Source organism: Rana temporaria, chromosome 3 (assembly GCF_905171775.1).
Source record: "Rana temporaria chromosome 3, aRanTem1.1, whole genome shotgun sequence".
Taxonomy (NCBI): Eukaryota; Metazoa; Chordata; class Amphibia; order Anura; family Ranidae; genus Rana; species Rana temporaria.
The window spans coordinates 409,106,737-409,123,706 of record NC_053491.1 but is presented as its reverse complement, the minus strand read 5'-3'; the positions used below and the strand labels follow the sequence as shown (position 1 = coordinate 409,123,706).

At 47.2% G+C, this 16,970-nt stretch overlaps 1 protein-coding gene across 1 annotated transcript in view; it reads right to left on the bottom strand.

The window, feature by feature from the left end:
* The window catches only part of LOC120933041, a 34,421-nt gene extending 17,824 nt beyond the window's left edge, over nucleotides 1–16,597 (bottom strand). The window contains exons 1-2 of the mRNA XM_040345986.1: nucleotides 16,493–16,597; nucleotides 6,363–6,553 (exon numbers count right to left, since the gene is read on the bottom strand). Of these exons, the coding sequence (XP_040201920.1) occupies nucleotides 6,363–6,543 (181 nt within the window). The 5' untranslated portion in view covers nucleotides 6,544–6,553; nucleotides 16,493–16,597. The remainder of the gene's footprint in view (nucleotides 1–6,362; nucleotides 6,554–16,492) is intronic.
* Between the last annotated feature and the right edge of the window lie 373 nt (nucleotides 16,598–16,970).

The following is a 16,970-nucleotide window of genomic DNA, read 5'->3' as shown; positions in this document are numbered from 1 at the left end:
TTACTGCATCGGCCGGGCGTACATTCGGGAATTCGCGTATCTACCTAATTTGCATACTCAACGCGGAATTCAACGGAAGCGCCACCTAGCGGCCAGCGTAAAAATGCAGTTACGATCCGACAGCGTAAGAGACTTACGCCTGTCGGATCTAACAGATATCTATGCGTAACTGATTTTAAGAATCAGGCGCATAGATACGACCGGCCGGACGCAGATATAAGACGGCGTATCTGGAGATACGCCGTCGTATCACCTCTAAGAATCTGGGCCATAATAGTTAACTGATTCCTTTTAAAAACGATTAAAAATAGATAAAAATCAATCATATAATGTACCTGTAGTTTCTAGTTTCGTTTTTGCATGTTGTTTCCTGCCTTTGTGCTGTATAGAGCCATAGAGCAGTGATGGTTTGGAAAACGAAACTAGAAACTAGACACACAGTAATCACACCTCCTTGATTAGTGACCACAGAGAGAAACTCCCAGCACTGTGGTTATCAGGAAACAGACAACCAGGAAGTGTGGAGATCAGAGAAGAATTACAGCAACTTGAGAGCAAAAACGAACAATGAGGACATGAAAACAGCACTGCATTTAGGGAAAGGAAGCTATTAAGATAAAAAAAAAAATCCTATACAAACCATTTAACTCATCCTGAGGGGCCCATGAGGGGCTGCAGGCTCCAGATTTTGTGTCAGATAACTTTTCAATCCCAGATCTAAGTTGCGCCCCCCCCCCCCAAAAGCCCCCTGACCACCCCTCCACCCTGGATGCTATGTCTGCTGCTGAGCTCCTTTCCCATTACAGCACTCTATACTGCTCCTCCTCCGCAGGGCTGAAATCACATTCCTTTACAACACAGCCAGTCAGCCATGATCTACACAGGGTGTATCTGCCTACTGAAACAACACTGCCGATCTGGCCAGAGAACTTTACAGGTCAGAATGGCAATTTAATAGCCAGATACACCTTATGAAGGTTGACAGACTATGTGTAAAGGAATGTGATTTCAGCCCTGTGTAGTGTGGGGTGGGGGAGCTGTATACAGTGCTGGGATGGGAAAGGAGTTCTGCTAAGTGACCCGACAGGGGTTCCTGTCCTCTGATTCTCCAACAGTGATCCCTGTCTTCTGATGTAAGGAGGAACTCTGGGAAGCAAAAATCTTAAGCCCCATTGAGTATCTTGGCCTGCAGTGGGTATATCTGCACGCACAGTGGAAGTGGTGGGTGATAGTGGGGAGGGGACCAGGTCAACTTTTGCATCGGGGCCCACAAGCTTCAAGCTACGTCTCTGTCGGGGAGGATCTATCCTGCTCCTTACCTTTGCTCTTCATGGCTTGATTGACCATCACATCAAGGCTCTCCTCAGCAGCGGTCAAGCAAGTCCCTGCCAGTGCCTCCATCCAGTTGCTCCATGATGTCCCCGCCAGCGTCGCCATCCATCTGCTCCATGGTATCCCCACCGGTCAGGAGGTCAGCAAACAGATGCTGCACCTCTCTCAATGCTCCCCTCTTCACCGAGCCCTGCCCCTCCGCTGCACTCACACAGACACACAGTGCCACTCCAGAAGGACAGGCTGGAGCAAAGGAGTCCTGTGAGATATTACTGTGTGAGGAGATGTAACAGCGGTGCGCTCAGTGGGACACATCAGAGGATTATCGGTATGCAGCGGATTTATTCCCGGGGACAGCCAGACCAACACCGAGCTCACAAATGCCTGGAGCTACACCGAAACAAAGGCCATGGCAGCGCCCTAGGTGGTAGTGCACCCTAGGCGGCTGCCTACTCCACTTAGTGGTAGCACTGGCCCTGGTCTGGGTACTAACAGGCTGACCCCCCACCCTTTAATTCTCTGCAGCAATGCTGGCAGCCCTCATACATCTATTTCACAGATAACCCCTGGATATGACGCTGCGCACGTGCTCTCAACTTCTGTTGTTGACCATGGCGAGGCCTGTTCTGAGTGGAACCTGCCCTGTTAAACCGATGTATGGTCTTGGCCACCATGCTTCAGATCAGTTTCAGGGTCTTAGCAGTCTTTGGACCAAATTGGACATTTTCACTTAGGGGTGTACTCACTTTTGTTGCCAACGGTTTAGACATTAATGGCTGTGTGTAAATTTACACTGTTATACAAGCTGTACACTCACTACTTTAAATTGTAGCAAAGTGTAATTTCTTCAGTGTTGTCACATAAAAAGATATAATAAAATATTTACAAAAATGTGAGGGGCGTACTCATTTTTGTGAGATACTGTATGTTCCTAGAACACATGACGATGCTCGGTCAATGTTGGGCCTCTCTATGTGGCCAGGCTGTGTAAAAGTCTCACACATGTGGTATCGCCATAACCAGGAGGAGTAGCAGAATGTGTGTTGGGATACCAAGCCTTTCGGGTCTCATATGGATTTTAAGGGGAACCCCATGCCCAAATTTACAATAAAATAAACCGGCGTGGGGTCTCCCACAAAATGTTTTATACAGTAGGAAAAGCATATATATATGAAAATAAATAAGAGGTAAAAAAAAACATATAAAAAGAAGACATTCTAAATAAACTTATTGATAAAAACCATGGAGCATAATGACAAGGATGGAAATACACAACACCTAGGGGCGATGTCTCCATGACAGGTAAAGATATTGCAGATACTCAATGGGATAATGTGTTACATAGAGGATCCTAATTTATAACTTATATAAACTGTACCATGAAGCCACTAATGTTACTAAATGTTACTTACTATGACCACCCCCCAAAGGACAAAGAAAAGGAACCATGTGAGTCCAAATATCCAGAAGGAAGGCCATAAGGGTCCATTGTGAAAAGAAATTCAATTGTAGTGGACATTCCTCCCCCATCGTTTCCCAGTGACACATACACTCACCTACCTGTCCATTACAATCACCTACCTTACACATGCATTTTCCTACCTGACCATTACACTCACCTACCTGACACATGCATTCACCTACCTAACACATGCACTCACCTATCTGACCATTACATTCACCTACCTGACACATACATTCACCTACCTGACACATGCACTCACCTACCTGACACATGCACTCACCGAATTAACACCTTTATTGTGCAAAATTGCAAGTCTCCCCTGATCCCAGCCACGTGTTCTCTCAGTCACGCCCAACAAGTCACCGCTGACCCCAGGGATTTGTGGGAGATATAGTTTGATGGTGGATGCACTGTACATTGGACAGCTTTCATGATTGGATCTCCGCTCCATTCGTAACCCCTGGCCCTTTGTTCTTAGTCACGCCCACCTCGGACACATCACCGATGGCCTAGAGACCTGTGGGAAATGTAGTTTGCGATGGGGGGTGCACCATTGGATGTCAGTGTTTGCTTTTCTAATTTTTCCTGGCGTGCCCACAGAGAGGGCTCGGCGTGCCGGCAGTGGCACGTGTGCCACGGGTTCGTCATCACTGGTATAGACTATTACAGCTCCATTTTCTGTATGTTTTCCTGAACTGTTGTTTGCATGCACTCCTTGCGCCTGAACTGTCATGATGCTGCACACATGATCAGTTATAACACCAGTCATTTGATGGCTTGACAGTTTGGTTGAGAGCGAACATAAGCATACCAGTAACTTTAACAGTTATAATTGACAATTGGCAGAAAGTTAAATCAGTGTGTGTGGGGGGGGGGGGGGTATTATTCTGCTTTAAAAAAAAAAGAAGCTTACTCTGTTCACTGGGATCCCCATCACTAAAGCAATAAAACCACTTGTTATCCTAAAGCCTAAAAAATAAGCTGTTTTTTTGTCTGTCTTGGATATTTCCTCTAACTTCCTGTCCCAGTGACATAATTGTCCCCAGAACAGGAAGTGAGGTGATATTCATTGAAGGGGGTCACAGACAGCATAAATACCTCATAGAAGATCTATGCCTTCCTCACTCTGTCCAAAACAAGAATGTCATTAACTAAGCGATAATATGTGTGACTGTGCTATAATTTAAAAACACCCAAGTAATAATTAAATAAAGATACTCGATGTGCAATGAAAAATGTAAACTAATAATTAAAATGAATCAAGGTGTCCTCTGTCATGCAATCTATTTAGTGCAATAAAATGATATTGTGCAATAAAGTTCATCCATCAGGGTCCAGATTCCCCAATCAAATGCATTAAGTGTCCCGTGCAAAATTTGTGCAATATATCCTGTGTCAAACACACATAAAGTGCAATAGTGTATCCAAAATAAATGGTCCACAAAGGAAATCCTGCTTACTGTTTTTTCATCACACCCAGCCTCCTCCAGCTGTCACACTAACCCAGAGGTCCTCAAACTACGGCCCGCGGGCCACATGCGGCCTGCCGAGGACATTTATCCGGCCCACCGGGTGTTTTTGCCGCCGCTGCCTGTCCGTTACTTTTTTCCAACATAAGAGACGGACAGTCCGGCAGCTGGCCTATCATTGGTGGAAGAGGGGGCGGCGGCCATCGATTGGCTGGCCGGCTGAAGCGCTGGATCATGGAAATTGTAGTCTGGCCACAATCAAGCTCCTGGCGGTGGGTGGAACTGAACGGCGCAGCCGGACTACAAGTCCCACCTCCCAGGACTCAGGACTCAGAGGCAGCCAGGGCCTGTGGGAGGGGCCGGCTGGACGTGACTTGCGCAGTGACTTGTGGGCAGTGAACGTCGGGCACTGACTCGTGGAAAAGGGAGAGAAGGAGGCGTGCCAGAGCATCACAGCACAGTCGTTTTGAGCAACAAGAGCAGAGGCAGCTTGGAGGAAGTTGGCATCACCCCCCCTGGAAGAGGTCGGTCAATCAAGGCTGAGGTGAGACAGATCCCGATACACTAGATGACCCCAACATCCTATGGGCACTAATTGGGCTGCGGTGGTGGGCACCGATTGGGCTGTGGTGGTAAGCACTAATTGGGCTGCGGTGACCAGCACTAATTGGGCTGCGGTGGCCAGCACTAATTGGGCTGCGCTTGCGGACACTGATTGGGCTGCGCTTGCGAGTCAGTGACAGACAGCCTTCTTCTTTCCTGCAGTGGAATCAGCACATTTGCATCACTTGTTACGACTAGCAGTGACAAATATGGAACCGGACATTGGCCATCTCGTTAGCCAAAAGCAGCCCATAGTTCCCATTGAAATACTGGTAAGTTTGTTGATTTAACTTTACTTGTTCTTCATTTTAAATATTGTATTTGTTCCCATTTTGTTCTTTCACTTACAAATACGATATGTGCAGTATGCATAGCACATTGTTAATTTTTTTAAACTATAGTCCGGCCCTCTAATGGTCTGAGGGACAGTGAACTGGCCCCCTTTTTCAAAAGTTTGAGGACCCCTGCACTAACCATTCACCAGATTAATAATACATCAGGCTTTACTTTATATAAATAAACAAACAAATTTCCTCTTCAGTATCCACACACTTCAAGCACAAATAGAATCATGTCACTCCGGACAAGCCCCGCCCTACGTGTTTCGACAACGTGATATCGTCTTCAGGGACGGAATGGAGGTGCCTCATTCCGTGTCTCATATTTTTATTCATTTTACATGTATTACAACTGAAGCACAATATAATTATTCAATACAGCAACAGCCTATCTACACAAAGTAAATTCTACCTAAATCTATTAAAAACACCTCTCTTCTCTTGCTAGCAAAAATCATGATCTTTTAAAGAGACATACCCTCCTTAAGGGGACTCTATCTATTTAAAAATTGTCCAAAGAGTAAATATTAACCTAAAAAACTATAAAGATATATTCTCTGATCTACTCCAATATATTACTAAACTGAGTATTAAATATTAAAAAGCTAAATGACAAACAATTAGGATCAATGTTGATGTTCATACCTCCAGGTTGTAGTGTTTCTAATTAATAAATCCACTTAGTCTCTTTCTTTGAGATCTCTGTCACCCTATCACCTCCTCTCCAATTGTGATTAGCACAATCTATCCCATGTTTTTCCAAAAAGTGCTTGGAGACTTACACTAAATGGATTGTATGACAGAGGACACATCAATACGTTTTATTATTATTTTTCATTTTTCATTGCACATTGAGTATTTTTATTTGTATTATTTATGAATTCACGTGGGTATTTTTAAACTATAACACAGTTACACATATTATTGGTTTGATTTTTGCACTATTGTTTTTGTGGGACTGCAGCTACAGGTTAATAGTAGTGGTAGTTTAAGTTTTTCATGTGGCACATACTTTACACTGTAAGACAAAAGAATGTCATTGGCTGAAATTTCATTTAAAATCCACAATAACACTAAAAAGCATAGCATTATTTGTGTGGTAATATTTCGCAGAATATTGTGTGTGTGAATATACGGTATAAGTCATTATTTTACCTTTTGCTGACGAAAACTTCCTGATCATATCCAACAACAATCTAGGTCTTGGGAACGGAGGACCCTTATGAAGACCTATGTTTATCCGAAGTGTTATGTATGGAGGAGTTGGGTATGTGATTACACGAGGTATATTCCAGTAGGCCATCAGATGATCGAGCTGTGGCTGAACGGAAGACATTTTTCTGTTGCTAAAAAAAGTTTTAAAAGGAAAACATTTAAATGTTAGCTTTTTAAAATAAGACTTGTCTTCCAAAAACCCTCTGTAAGGCCTCATTCACATGGACATATTTGTCAGTACACCAATGTAGAGTGCCGCATTTACCCACCCAGAATGCACAGGTGATGCGTGTAGCCAGCCTGTTTAAATCAATGACAAGCAGACAACCGCACAGATCTTTGTGGGTCTTTACGTATATCCCTGAGTGTACATTGTGCCGGACAGAAACATGGCTCCAACACAGACAGACTGGGCTGGTAAACTTGGCCATATCATGGGTGTACTGATCAGACACGCCTCCTGTGTGAATGAGACCTAAAGAATAAAAGGGTTGATTTCTTAAAGGAATAGAGTATGTTCACTTAGCAAAGTGAGTGCCCACTGATCTTAGTAAATTGGATGAAGCTGTATTAATTTCAGTCAATCCATTCATACATGATTGTTTTTTAATTTTGCTTGTGCATGATTGAGTATTCAAAGTGAATAAAAATTACATTATTCAATAACATTCACATTACACATTGTACAAAACCTGGAACCAGGATCAACTGGTTAGCAGTGGCTTTTGGGTGCCTGACTGATGGTCCTTCTATAGGTATTGTACGGTGAGGTGAAGGCTTTCAAACTTTGGGGAAAACACTGTATATGTTTGTGAATATGGAGATACATATTCTCAACTTGTGGTCAGACTGTATCATGTGCACATTAAATAAGGATACATAGAAATGATTGTGTGATCACCGTTTTTGGCAGTCTATTGACACCTCATAGCATTTCACACATGCGGACCGTTTGTGCATTTTTCATCCATCCGTTGACTGATGAAAAAGGGACATCAATGCATCTCTATGGAAAAATGGATGCAAATGGATGATCATCCATTTTCATCGGTTTGCAACCGCTTCCGTCAACATCCGTTATATGGAACAGATCAAAGCCCTGCTCTTCTTCCATTCTCTGAAAACTCGGCTGAAAACTGATGTAAAGGGAGAAACGGTACGTTTTTGCATGAAAAATGGCTCTAGGACTCAACTGATCAAAACAAACGGTCCACGTGTGTGAAAGCGGCCTTAAAAGGTTAAATATGTGAAAAGATGCCTTTTTTTTTTTATCAGGAAACCGGTCCACACGAACCACATACATAAAACACAATAACACAACAATTTACAACTCAAGGCAACTATTACATGTATACGTATACTGGGGTATATAGCAAACATGATGGGGCGATGGCGTAAATTGCCCTCATTGTCAGGGCCCGGAGGAGGATAGTATAAATCCATCCCCTCTGGAGTACCGTGCCACCCTGTCGCCCGAGTTGGGGTAACATGGCCCGGTGACCCATTTTTTTAAATAGCATAGAACAAATTCAGAGCAAAGGAAAGGTGGAGAAAGAGTGTGCCCGTGGGCACATAGAGCTCAGAAGAGCGAGGAGGAAGGGGGAAGAGGTTAAAAGCGGTCTCAGGGGGGAATGGAGAGTGGGGAGTAGTCACAAGGTGAGGTGGGAGGGGGGGATTCGCGAGCACGGTCCCACGTCATCAGCTCAGAGCCGTCATTCATCGCATCAGACAATCTAAGGGGATCTCTAGATCTCATATAGTGAATCGTCAGTTAGTCTGGTCTTCCCCTCTGAGGGCCTGGCCCTCCGTTGAGTACTTGAACATGTTCCATGATTGCCACATCTTGGAGTAGGATTCACTCCTATCCTGGCTTGTGAGGATAAGGTCCTCCATTTGGTTGATGTCCTCGACCTTCCTCAGCCACATGGCGATGGTCGGTGGACGCTGAGATTTCCACAGGAGTGGAATGAATACCTTCGCTGCGTCTAGTAGGTGTCTGATGACCGATTTTTGTACATATTGGCCGGGGTGTCAGTGGCGTGTAAGAGGAAGTATGCCGGATCGTCCGGGACCGGTCTGTCAGTGAATTTTTGGACTATTCTGCGGACTTCCCCCCAATAGGACTGTAACCCTGGACAGGCCCAGAAAATGTGGAGAAGAGTGCCCCTTTCTTTTTGGCATCTCCAACACATATCTGAAGTGTAATAATGTCCGAGTCCTGTACCACTGTGTGAGAATTTTGTAATTAGTCTCCTGTATGTTGGAGCACAAGGAGGACTTATGTGTAAATTTAAGGATATATTGTCGCTTGCTGGCGGAGAAGTGGCAATTCAGATCTCTCTCCCACTTGGCTAGGCTCAGAGGCTGGAAGTCCCCTGTCGGTGTCATGAGCATATTATATGTCAAAGAAAGTGCATGTGGTAGCGGACCCGTTCCACCGTGCCGGAGATATCCGGGTTCAGTCTAACGTGGCACAGGAAGGGCTCCAGGGACAATGCGAAGAGCAATGGCGATAAGGGACAGCCCTGTCTGGTCCCGTTGGTAATCTGGAACAGTTCGGAAAGTACCCCGTTCGCCCTCACTTTTGCCGAAGGGGTGGAGTAGGCCGCAGAGATCCACTGGAGCATATTTTGTCCCACTCCTATATGCTCCAGCGTCGCAAAAATTATCTTCCAGCTCACCTGGTCGAACGCTTTCTCAGCGTCCGTTCCAAGAAATACGCACAGTGTTTTGTTACTATTGACTAAGTGCAGCAAATTCAGTACCTTGGTGGTATTGTCCCTGGCCTCCCTGGTTGGGACAAATCCAATCTGGTCCCAGTGAATTAGGTGCGTCAGGTGCTGTTGTAGCCTAGTGGCAACGATCTTGGTAAAGATCTTAAGGTTGGCGTTTAGGAGGGATATTGGGCAGTATCTACCGCACTGAGATGGGTCTTTGTCCTCCTTCGGGATGACTGAAATATGAGCTTGGGTCGTGGAGGTATGAAATGTTCTCCCCGATCCAAAGTCATTATACAATTTGGCCAGATGATGGCCCAAACTGGGCAGGAGGGTTTTGTATCAAGGGATGGTCAGACCATCCGGACCCGGAGCCTTTCCTGATATTGAGCGCAGTCCTAAGTGGGTCGGTGGGTAGACAGTGCCGGGAAGCGAGCTCCCGAACCTCTCCGCCCACCCCCGCAATCAATAAGTGATGCATCTTACACCGGTATAAAACATAGATAAGCATGTAACGTGAGGTAAGAGTGGTTGTAAACCAATCCCACCCCAGGCTAATTGCCTGTAAAAGGTCCAAGACCCTCCGCCTACCTCCCCCCCCCGCACTCCAACATTAAGAAGCTCCATGCACAGCAACTGCATGTACTAGTCTCTGCAGCTTCAAGTGGCCCCCCTGGGAGTAGTCCCGGCTCCCAAATGTCACTCCATCCCAAACAGGTGCATTCCTGGCGGATCCGCCACTCCCTCCCTTCAAGGGGAAAAAAACTCCACCCCCTCCCTTCAAGGGGAAAAAACACCCCCAACACTCCCGGCTGAATATGCCAAAGCGGCATGCAGACGGCTGAGCGCCCCCCCCGAACAGCCACCAGGGGGAATCACCCATGGGCACACGGTGGGCGGGTAAGGAGCAATCCCTGCAAGGCCCCGGGGCATGGGGGGTGCCGGGAGAAAAAGAGGGGGGGCACCAGACGACCAAGAGATTCCTTTAGCCTCCCATAGCCTAGACGGGAGCGGGCACACACCAAGGAGGAACCGTCAGCGCTGGTAAAATGAAGGGGCTTTCATCTTGTGTCAATGGAGGAGTGATACAGGCAGGGGTGGGTGATCTCAGTGTCTACTCACGATTTTCTCCTCTTGATGCGGTCCTGCGCCTCCATCTGCCTCTCTGTTGGCAGGGTGGCAGGGGGCCCCGAAACGTGGATAAGCCCGAATGACCCGCCAGGCGCGAGAGGATCTGTAGCCAGTCCAGAACCAGGATCGGGTCGACCTCCAGAAAGCGAAGAGGGCTGGGAGATCTGCGGCAGTCTGCATCGTGAAAGCGGAGGTGTCCCTCCTGAAGGTGACTGCCAGCGGGTAGCCCCAGCGATAGGTGAGACCCTGTTGTTTCGCAAGATCCAGGACCGGACGCAGCATGGCTATTCGTTTCAACGTTGCTCTGGACAGGTCGCGTAAGATCCTCACGTGTGTCCCCGCCGTTGCCACATCACCATGCTCCCAGGCTCGGCGGAGGACATTTTCTTTCTGCAGGTAGCGATGAAATCTGCAGACCACATCCTGCGGTCTGCTCGGATCCGCGGGTCTCGGGCCAATGGCCCTGTGGACCCTATCCAGCTCGATAGTAGCCTCCTGGTCTGCCAGCACTGTGCAGAAGATGTCACGCACCATGTCTCCGAGGATCTCCGCCTCCATATCTTCCAGGATTCCCCCGGAGCCGCTGATTCTGCCTGTGGCTCCGGTCCTCAATGTCCTCCAGGTGGAGCTGCAGCGCAATGGCGGTATCCCTGTGCTGGTCTCGGGACTGTTCCAGCGCCGTCACCCGCATCTCCAGGGTGGAGACTGACTCCTCTCCTGACGTTATCATAGCTATGAGTAAGCACTGATTGTAGTGCGAAACGTCAGCTGTATGCCCCTTTCTATGCTGTGATGTGTGGTGTTTGAATACTTTTATCAATAAAAGGCAACCGAGAAGGTTTTTCCAGAGTGCGGCTGTCCAAACATTTCTTTCTACAATTGCTGACGTTATCCTTACCGCTAAGGTTGAAACCTCTCCCCTCACCTCCTGGATATCCCGTCTATGGGTTTCTTCCAGACGGAGGATCAGCGCCTCGATGTCTGTCCTGGTAGGGAGCGCCTGTAACAAGGCCCGGATATCTGGATCCATCCCAAAGCTGTCGGGTGGCTGGGGGGAGGACATCGCTGCCGGTCCTGGGCTTTGTGGTGCTGTCCGGGGGCAATCGGGTATTGCAGAGGTGCAGGGAGAAAGATCCCTGGCGTCTTGGACTTGGGCCTTCTGTGCGGGTACACGCGGGGAGCCTCGTGGTGCTGCTACTCTGGCGCCAGGGGAAACCTCCTGCAAACGGTTAAAGTATTGTTGTATTTCCCCTAAGCTTTGTCTGGAGGGGGTTCCCCGTGTCACAGCTCTTGTCCTATGCCTCTTGGCGGATTGCATACTGGTTTCCAAAGGGTATATTGCAGGGTAATGGAGGCGGAGGCTGGGAGCTCTAAGAAAAAGCTGCTTCACTCGGCCATGTCCAGGCCACGACCCCCGGAAAAGATGCCTTCTGAACTATGATGTAATATATTTCCCTGATGCTGTATCCCCAAAAACACTTTTATTAAACTTCCACTTTTAAGATAAAACTGGGAGCTTGGCTTGCAACTTATAGTAATAAAGATTCAGTTAAAAATATTGATCAAATGTAATATAGTGACATAATACAGTTTGAATTAATCGTGGAATACTTGGTGTCAAAGAACATAGCCTGCTTTCCCAATCACTCCCAGTCAAGTTGAATGACATTATATGATTTAACCACTTCCTGGCCAAGCCCTTTTTTGCCAATCGACACTGCGACTCTTTAACTAACAATTGCGCGGTCGTGCAATGCTGTACCCAAACAAAATTGACGTGCTTTTGGTGGTATTTGATCACCTCTGCAGTTTTTATTTTTTGCACTATAAACAAAAAAAGAGCGTAAATTTGGAGAAAAAAGCAATATTTTTTTACTTTTTCCTATAATAAATATCCCCAAAAAATATATAAAAAACAAATTTCCTTCTCAGTTTAGGCCGATACGTATTCTTCTACATATTTTTGGTAAAAAAATTGCAATAAGCGCATATTGATTGGTTTGCACAAAAGTTATCGCATCTACAAAATAGGGGATAGATTTATGGCATTTTTATTAAGATTTTTATTTTGTAGCAATGGTGGTGATCTGCGATTTTTTATCACGACTGCGACATTGTGGGAAACAGATCGGACACTTTTGACACATTTTTGGGACCATTGACATTTATAAAGCGATCAGTGCTATAAAAATGCACTGATTGGGCCTGATTCCCAAAAGAGATACGCAGGCGTAACTGCTGTTCAGTCTGTGCCTAACTTTGGAAACGATCCTCAAAAGGCTTTTTCCAAAGTTAGGCAGAAAATCTGACATGTGTAAGACACTTACACGGTCAGATCTTAGGATGCAGTACCGCATCCGCCGCTGGGGGCATTTCTCATGGAAATGCAGCTTTGAGTATGCAAATGAGGACTTAAGCAGATCCACAACGCTTTTCATCAGCTTTTCAGCACTGTGATTTCTGCGTAAGTTTCCATTTGCTTGCGCAAAACTAGGGCTGGTTTTACAATGTGGAAAGTTAGTCACACCTTGTAAAAGCCCATTCAAGCGACGGCATTTGGTATGCATTCCTGAGGGAGAACTCCACGGCAATTTTTCAATTCAAAACCGGCATGGTTTCCCCCCCCCAGGAGCATACCAGGCCCTTAGGTCTGGTATGGGTTGTAAGGAGACCCCCCCTACGCCGAAAAATCGACGTAGGGGTCCCCCTACAATCCATACCAGACCCGTATCCAAAGCACGCTACCCGGCCGGTCAGGAATGGGAGTGGGGACGAGCGAGCGCCCCCCCCTCCTGAGACGTGCCAGGCCGCATGCCCTCAACATGGGGGGGTTGGGTGCTCTGGGGCAGGGGGGCGCACTGCGGGCCCCCCCACCCCAGAGCACCCTGTCCCCATGTTGATGAGGACAGGACCTCTTCCCGACAACCCTTGCCGTTGGTTGTCGGGGTCTGCGGGCGGGGGGCTTATCGGAATCTGGGAGTCCCCTCAAATAAGGGGGCCCCCAGATACCGGCCCCCCACCCTAAGTGAATGGATATGGGGTACATCGTACCCCTACCCATTCACCTGTAGGCAAAAAGTAAAAGTTATTAAACACACAACACAAGGGTTTTTAAAATAATTTATTATTCTGCTCCGGAGGCCCCCCCTGTCTTCTTTATTAGCTCTAATACCAGGGGGGGCTTCTTCTTCCACTCTCCGGGGGTCTTCTCCGCTCTCCGGGGGGGCTTCTTCTTCCGCTCTCCGGGGGGGGGCTTCTCCGCTCTCCGGGGGTCTTCTTCTATCTTCGCCGCTCTCCGCTGTTGACTCGGCGAACCCCGGTTCTTCTGCAGATGTCCGGTGCCTTCTTCTTCAGCGCTGGCTGCCTGCTATCTTCGTGTGTTAGCTCAATTACTAGCAGGCAGCCATCGCGGTCTTCTGTGACGTCAGGTTCTTCTCTTCTGTTCTTCTCCCCTCTTCCGATGTTGACTCGTCCCATTTATATAGGCATCACCGTCCCATCATGCTCCGGTAGGTACCCACGTGGTGGGTGCCTACCCACGTGCACCCACCACGTGGGTACCTACCGGAGCATGATGGGACGGTGATGCCTATATAAATGGGATGCAAGGCGCGCTTCCATCATTGCAGTGTCAAGAGGCGACGAGTCAACATCGGAAGAGGGGAGAAGAACAGAAGAGAAGAACCTGACGTCACAGAAGACCGCGATGGCTGCCTGCTAGTAATTGAGCTAACTCACGAAGATAGCAGGCAGCCAGCGCTGAAGAAGAAGGCACCGGACATCTGCAGAAGAACCGGGGTTCGCCGAGTCAACAGCGGAGAGTGGCGAAGATAGAAGAAGACCCCCGGAGAGCGGAGAAGCCCCCCCCCGGAGAGCGGAAGAAGAAGCCCCCCCCGGAGAGTGGAGAAGACCCCCGGAGAGTGGAAGAAGAAGCCCCCCCTGGTATTAGAGCTAATAAAGAAGACAGGGGGGGCCTCCGGAGCAGAATAATAAATTATTTTAAAAACCCTTGTGTTGTGTGTTTAATAACTTTTACTTTTTGCCTACAGGTGAATGGGTAGGGGTACGATGTACCCCATATCCATTCACTTAGGGTGGGGGGCCGGTATCTGGGGCCCCCTTATTTGAGGGGACTCCCAGATTCCGATGAGCCCCCCGCCCGCAGACCCCGACAACCAACGGCAAGGAATGTCGGGAAGAGGTCCTGTCCTCATCAACATGGGGACAGGGTGCTCTGGGGTGGGGGGGCCCGCAGTGCGCCCCCCTGCCCCAGAGCACCCAACCCCCCCATGTTGAGGGCATGCGGCCTGGCACGGCTCAGGAGGGGGGGGGGGGGCGCTCGCTCGTCCCCACTCCCATTCCTGACCGGCCGGGTAGCGTGCTTTGGATACGGGTCTGGTATGGATTGTAGGGGGACCCCTACGTCGATTTTTCGGCGTGGGGGGGTCTCCTTACAACCCATACCAGACCTAAGGGCCTGGTATGCTCCTGGGGGGGGGACCCATGCCGGTTTTTTCTTTGAAAATTGGCATGGAGTTCTCCCTCTCAGGAATGCATGCTGAGCGACGCTGTCATTTTTTTTTATAATTATTTGTTTTCCCGGCGCGTATATTTTTTTTCACCCTTTGCAACTTTAGTGTCCCGTCGCAATCCACAAAGCCGCCCGGCGTCAATTACGTTTGCGCGCTGCACGTCGGGAAAATTACGTCACACGCATGCGCAGTACGGCCGGCGCGGGAGCGCGCCTCATTTAAATTTTAAACGCCCCCTGGAGAGGAGGACCGCCTTGCGACGGCGGCACTTAAGTTACACGGCCTGAAATTTCTAGGTAAGTGCTTTGTGGATCAGGCACTTAGGTAGAAATTTTAAGTCAGTGTAACTTAACTGCTGAAACTTAAGTTAGGCAGCTTTTTTGGGAATCAGGCCCATTATGTATAAATGTCACTGGCAGGGAAGGGGTTAACACTAGGGGGCAATCAAGGGGTTAACTCTGTGTTCTGTGTGGGGATGGGACTAACTAGGAGTGATGACAGATCGCTGTTTCTACTTTGTAAACACACAAATCCCCGTGCTGGCCCCACGACCACGCGATCGTTCGTGCCCCGGCGACACGCACCCTCTGGCAGATCTTAAAGGGCAGACGTATGGATAGGTGATTTTGCGCATCCGTGCCACTTTGCCAACATATATCGGCGTGAGCCGGTCGGCAAGTGGTTAAAGGGTAATTCCGCTTTTGTTGTGAACTAACAAACCCTTCTGGGTAATCAATGTACATTGCAAGAATTTTCACAAGGTTTTTAGATATCTACTTTTTGTTGCTGTGAAGAAATAGCTGTTCCCTTCACCAGACTGATCACAAACTCATTCTTAATAAAAAGAGTATGGTTCATTATTAATCAGCTGTTGATTTTTCTGTGTTGTAATGAGGAAAGACACAGTTCCTGCATCCCTTTAGAAGTGATTAACCCTTGGGGAGTATCTCATCAAAACTTACATTTTCACAGGGGCTTCAGCTTGTATAAGAGCAGTGTGAACAGCAAGTTTTGGCAAAGCATTTGCAGAGCTTTCAGCAAGCTTTGTTGAAGCTTTTAAAGTTCCATATAGCTGCAGTTTGTCAACTAATGTGAGTGCTGATTGCCACTTTAGCAAGCTGCTAGCAGGCTTTAGCATTTGTTCAAGCTTGCTGAAAGCCTGCAGAAGCCTGCTAGCAGCTTGCTTAACGTGGCAATCAACACTCCCATTAGGATTTGTGTTCAACATTTACAAGCCAGAGCTGAATGTATTCAACAAAGCTTGTTGAATGCTCTGTAAATGCAGTGTTAAAGCTTGCTGTTCAAACTGCTCTTATACAAGCTGAAGCTCACATAAAACAGGATGATAAGCAGACTTCTGGGAAAAACAGTGAGCCAATCACATAGGCAGGAAATGACATTTCAGTGCAAGATCCATACACCAACTGTGTACAGACAGCCTGCAGGTTGCCATTTTACATTGAATTCTATTGAAAATCACAGCGCTGCAGATTGAAAAGGAAAGGTAATTTTTAATAATATTCAATTATAACATCACTTGTGTAGCAAATGTGCTAAATGTGCTGTTTTCTTTAAGACTAAAAATACACTTTACACATTGAACATACAGTTTTCAAAGCCAACATTCACTAATTGAGTAAATCATCACCATTGCTGCCCAATGTACAATGAAAAACAATGTTAAACCTACCTGTGTACTAGAGAACGTCCTGAACCGTCTGATCCTTCGCCTGTACTATTGGGTGTACACACACATATTTATATGTTGAGACAGCTCATGCTGTAAAGTATTTTGTTATGTAAGAATGCACACAGCCCACTTCTACCTGGATTACGGCAACTTGTGTCTTACCGGTTTATTGTCTTCCTGTAACTTCCATAATTTTGAAGTAGTTTAGTCATAAAGTCACACCTAATCATAGATATGTGACTTATAACCAGAAACCAGAACCTTATTGATGATATTTGCGCACACACAACATTTTTAATGCTGTGTTTAGGGGCATCTGACAATTTTTTTTTCTGCCTCTAAATGCCCCTCCATGTTCGCCTGTGTGTCCAAGTACACATAAGAGTTTAGAGGCAGGGGCGTTTCTAGGCAGAAAACAAAACCCACAGCATGTCCAGGAGCAGCTGTATTTTGGCAAAAAAAAAAAAAGCTTGACATG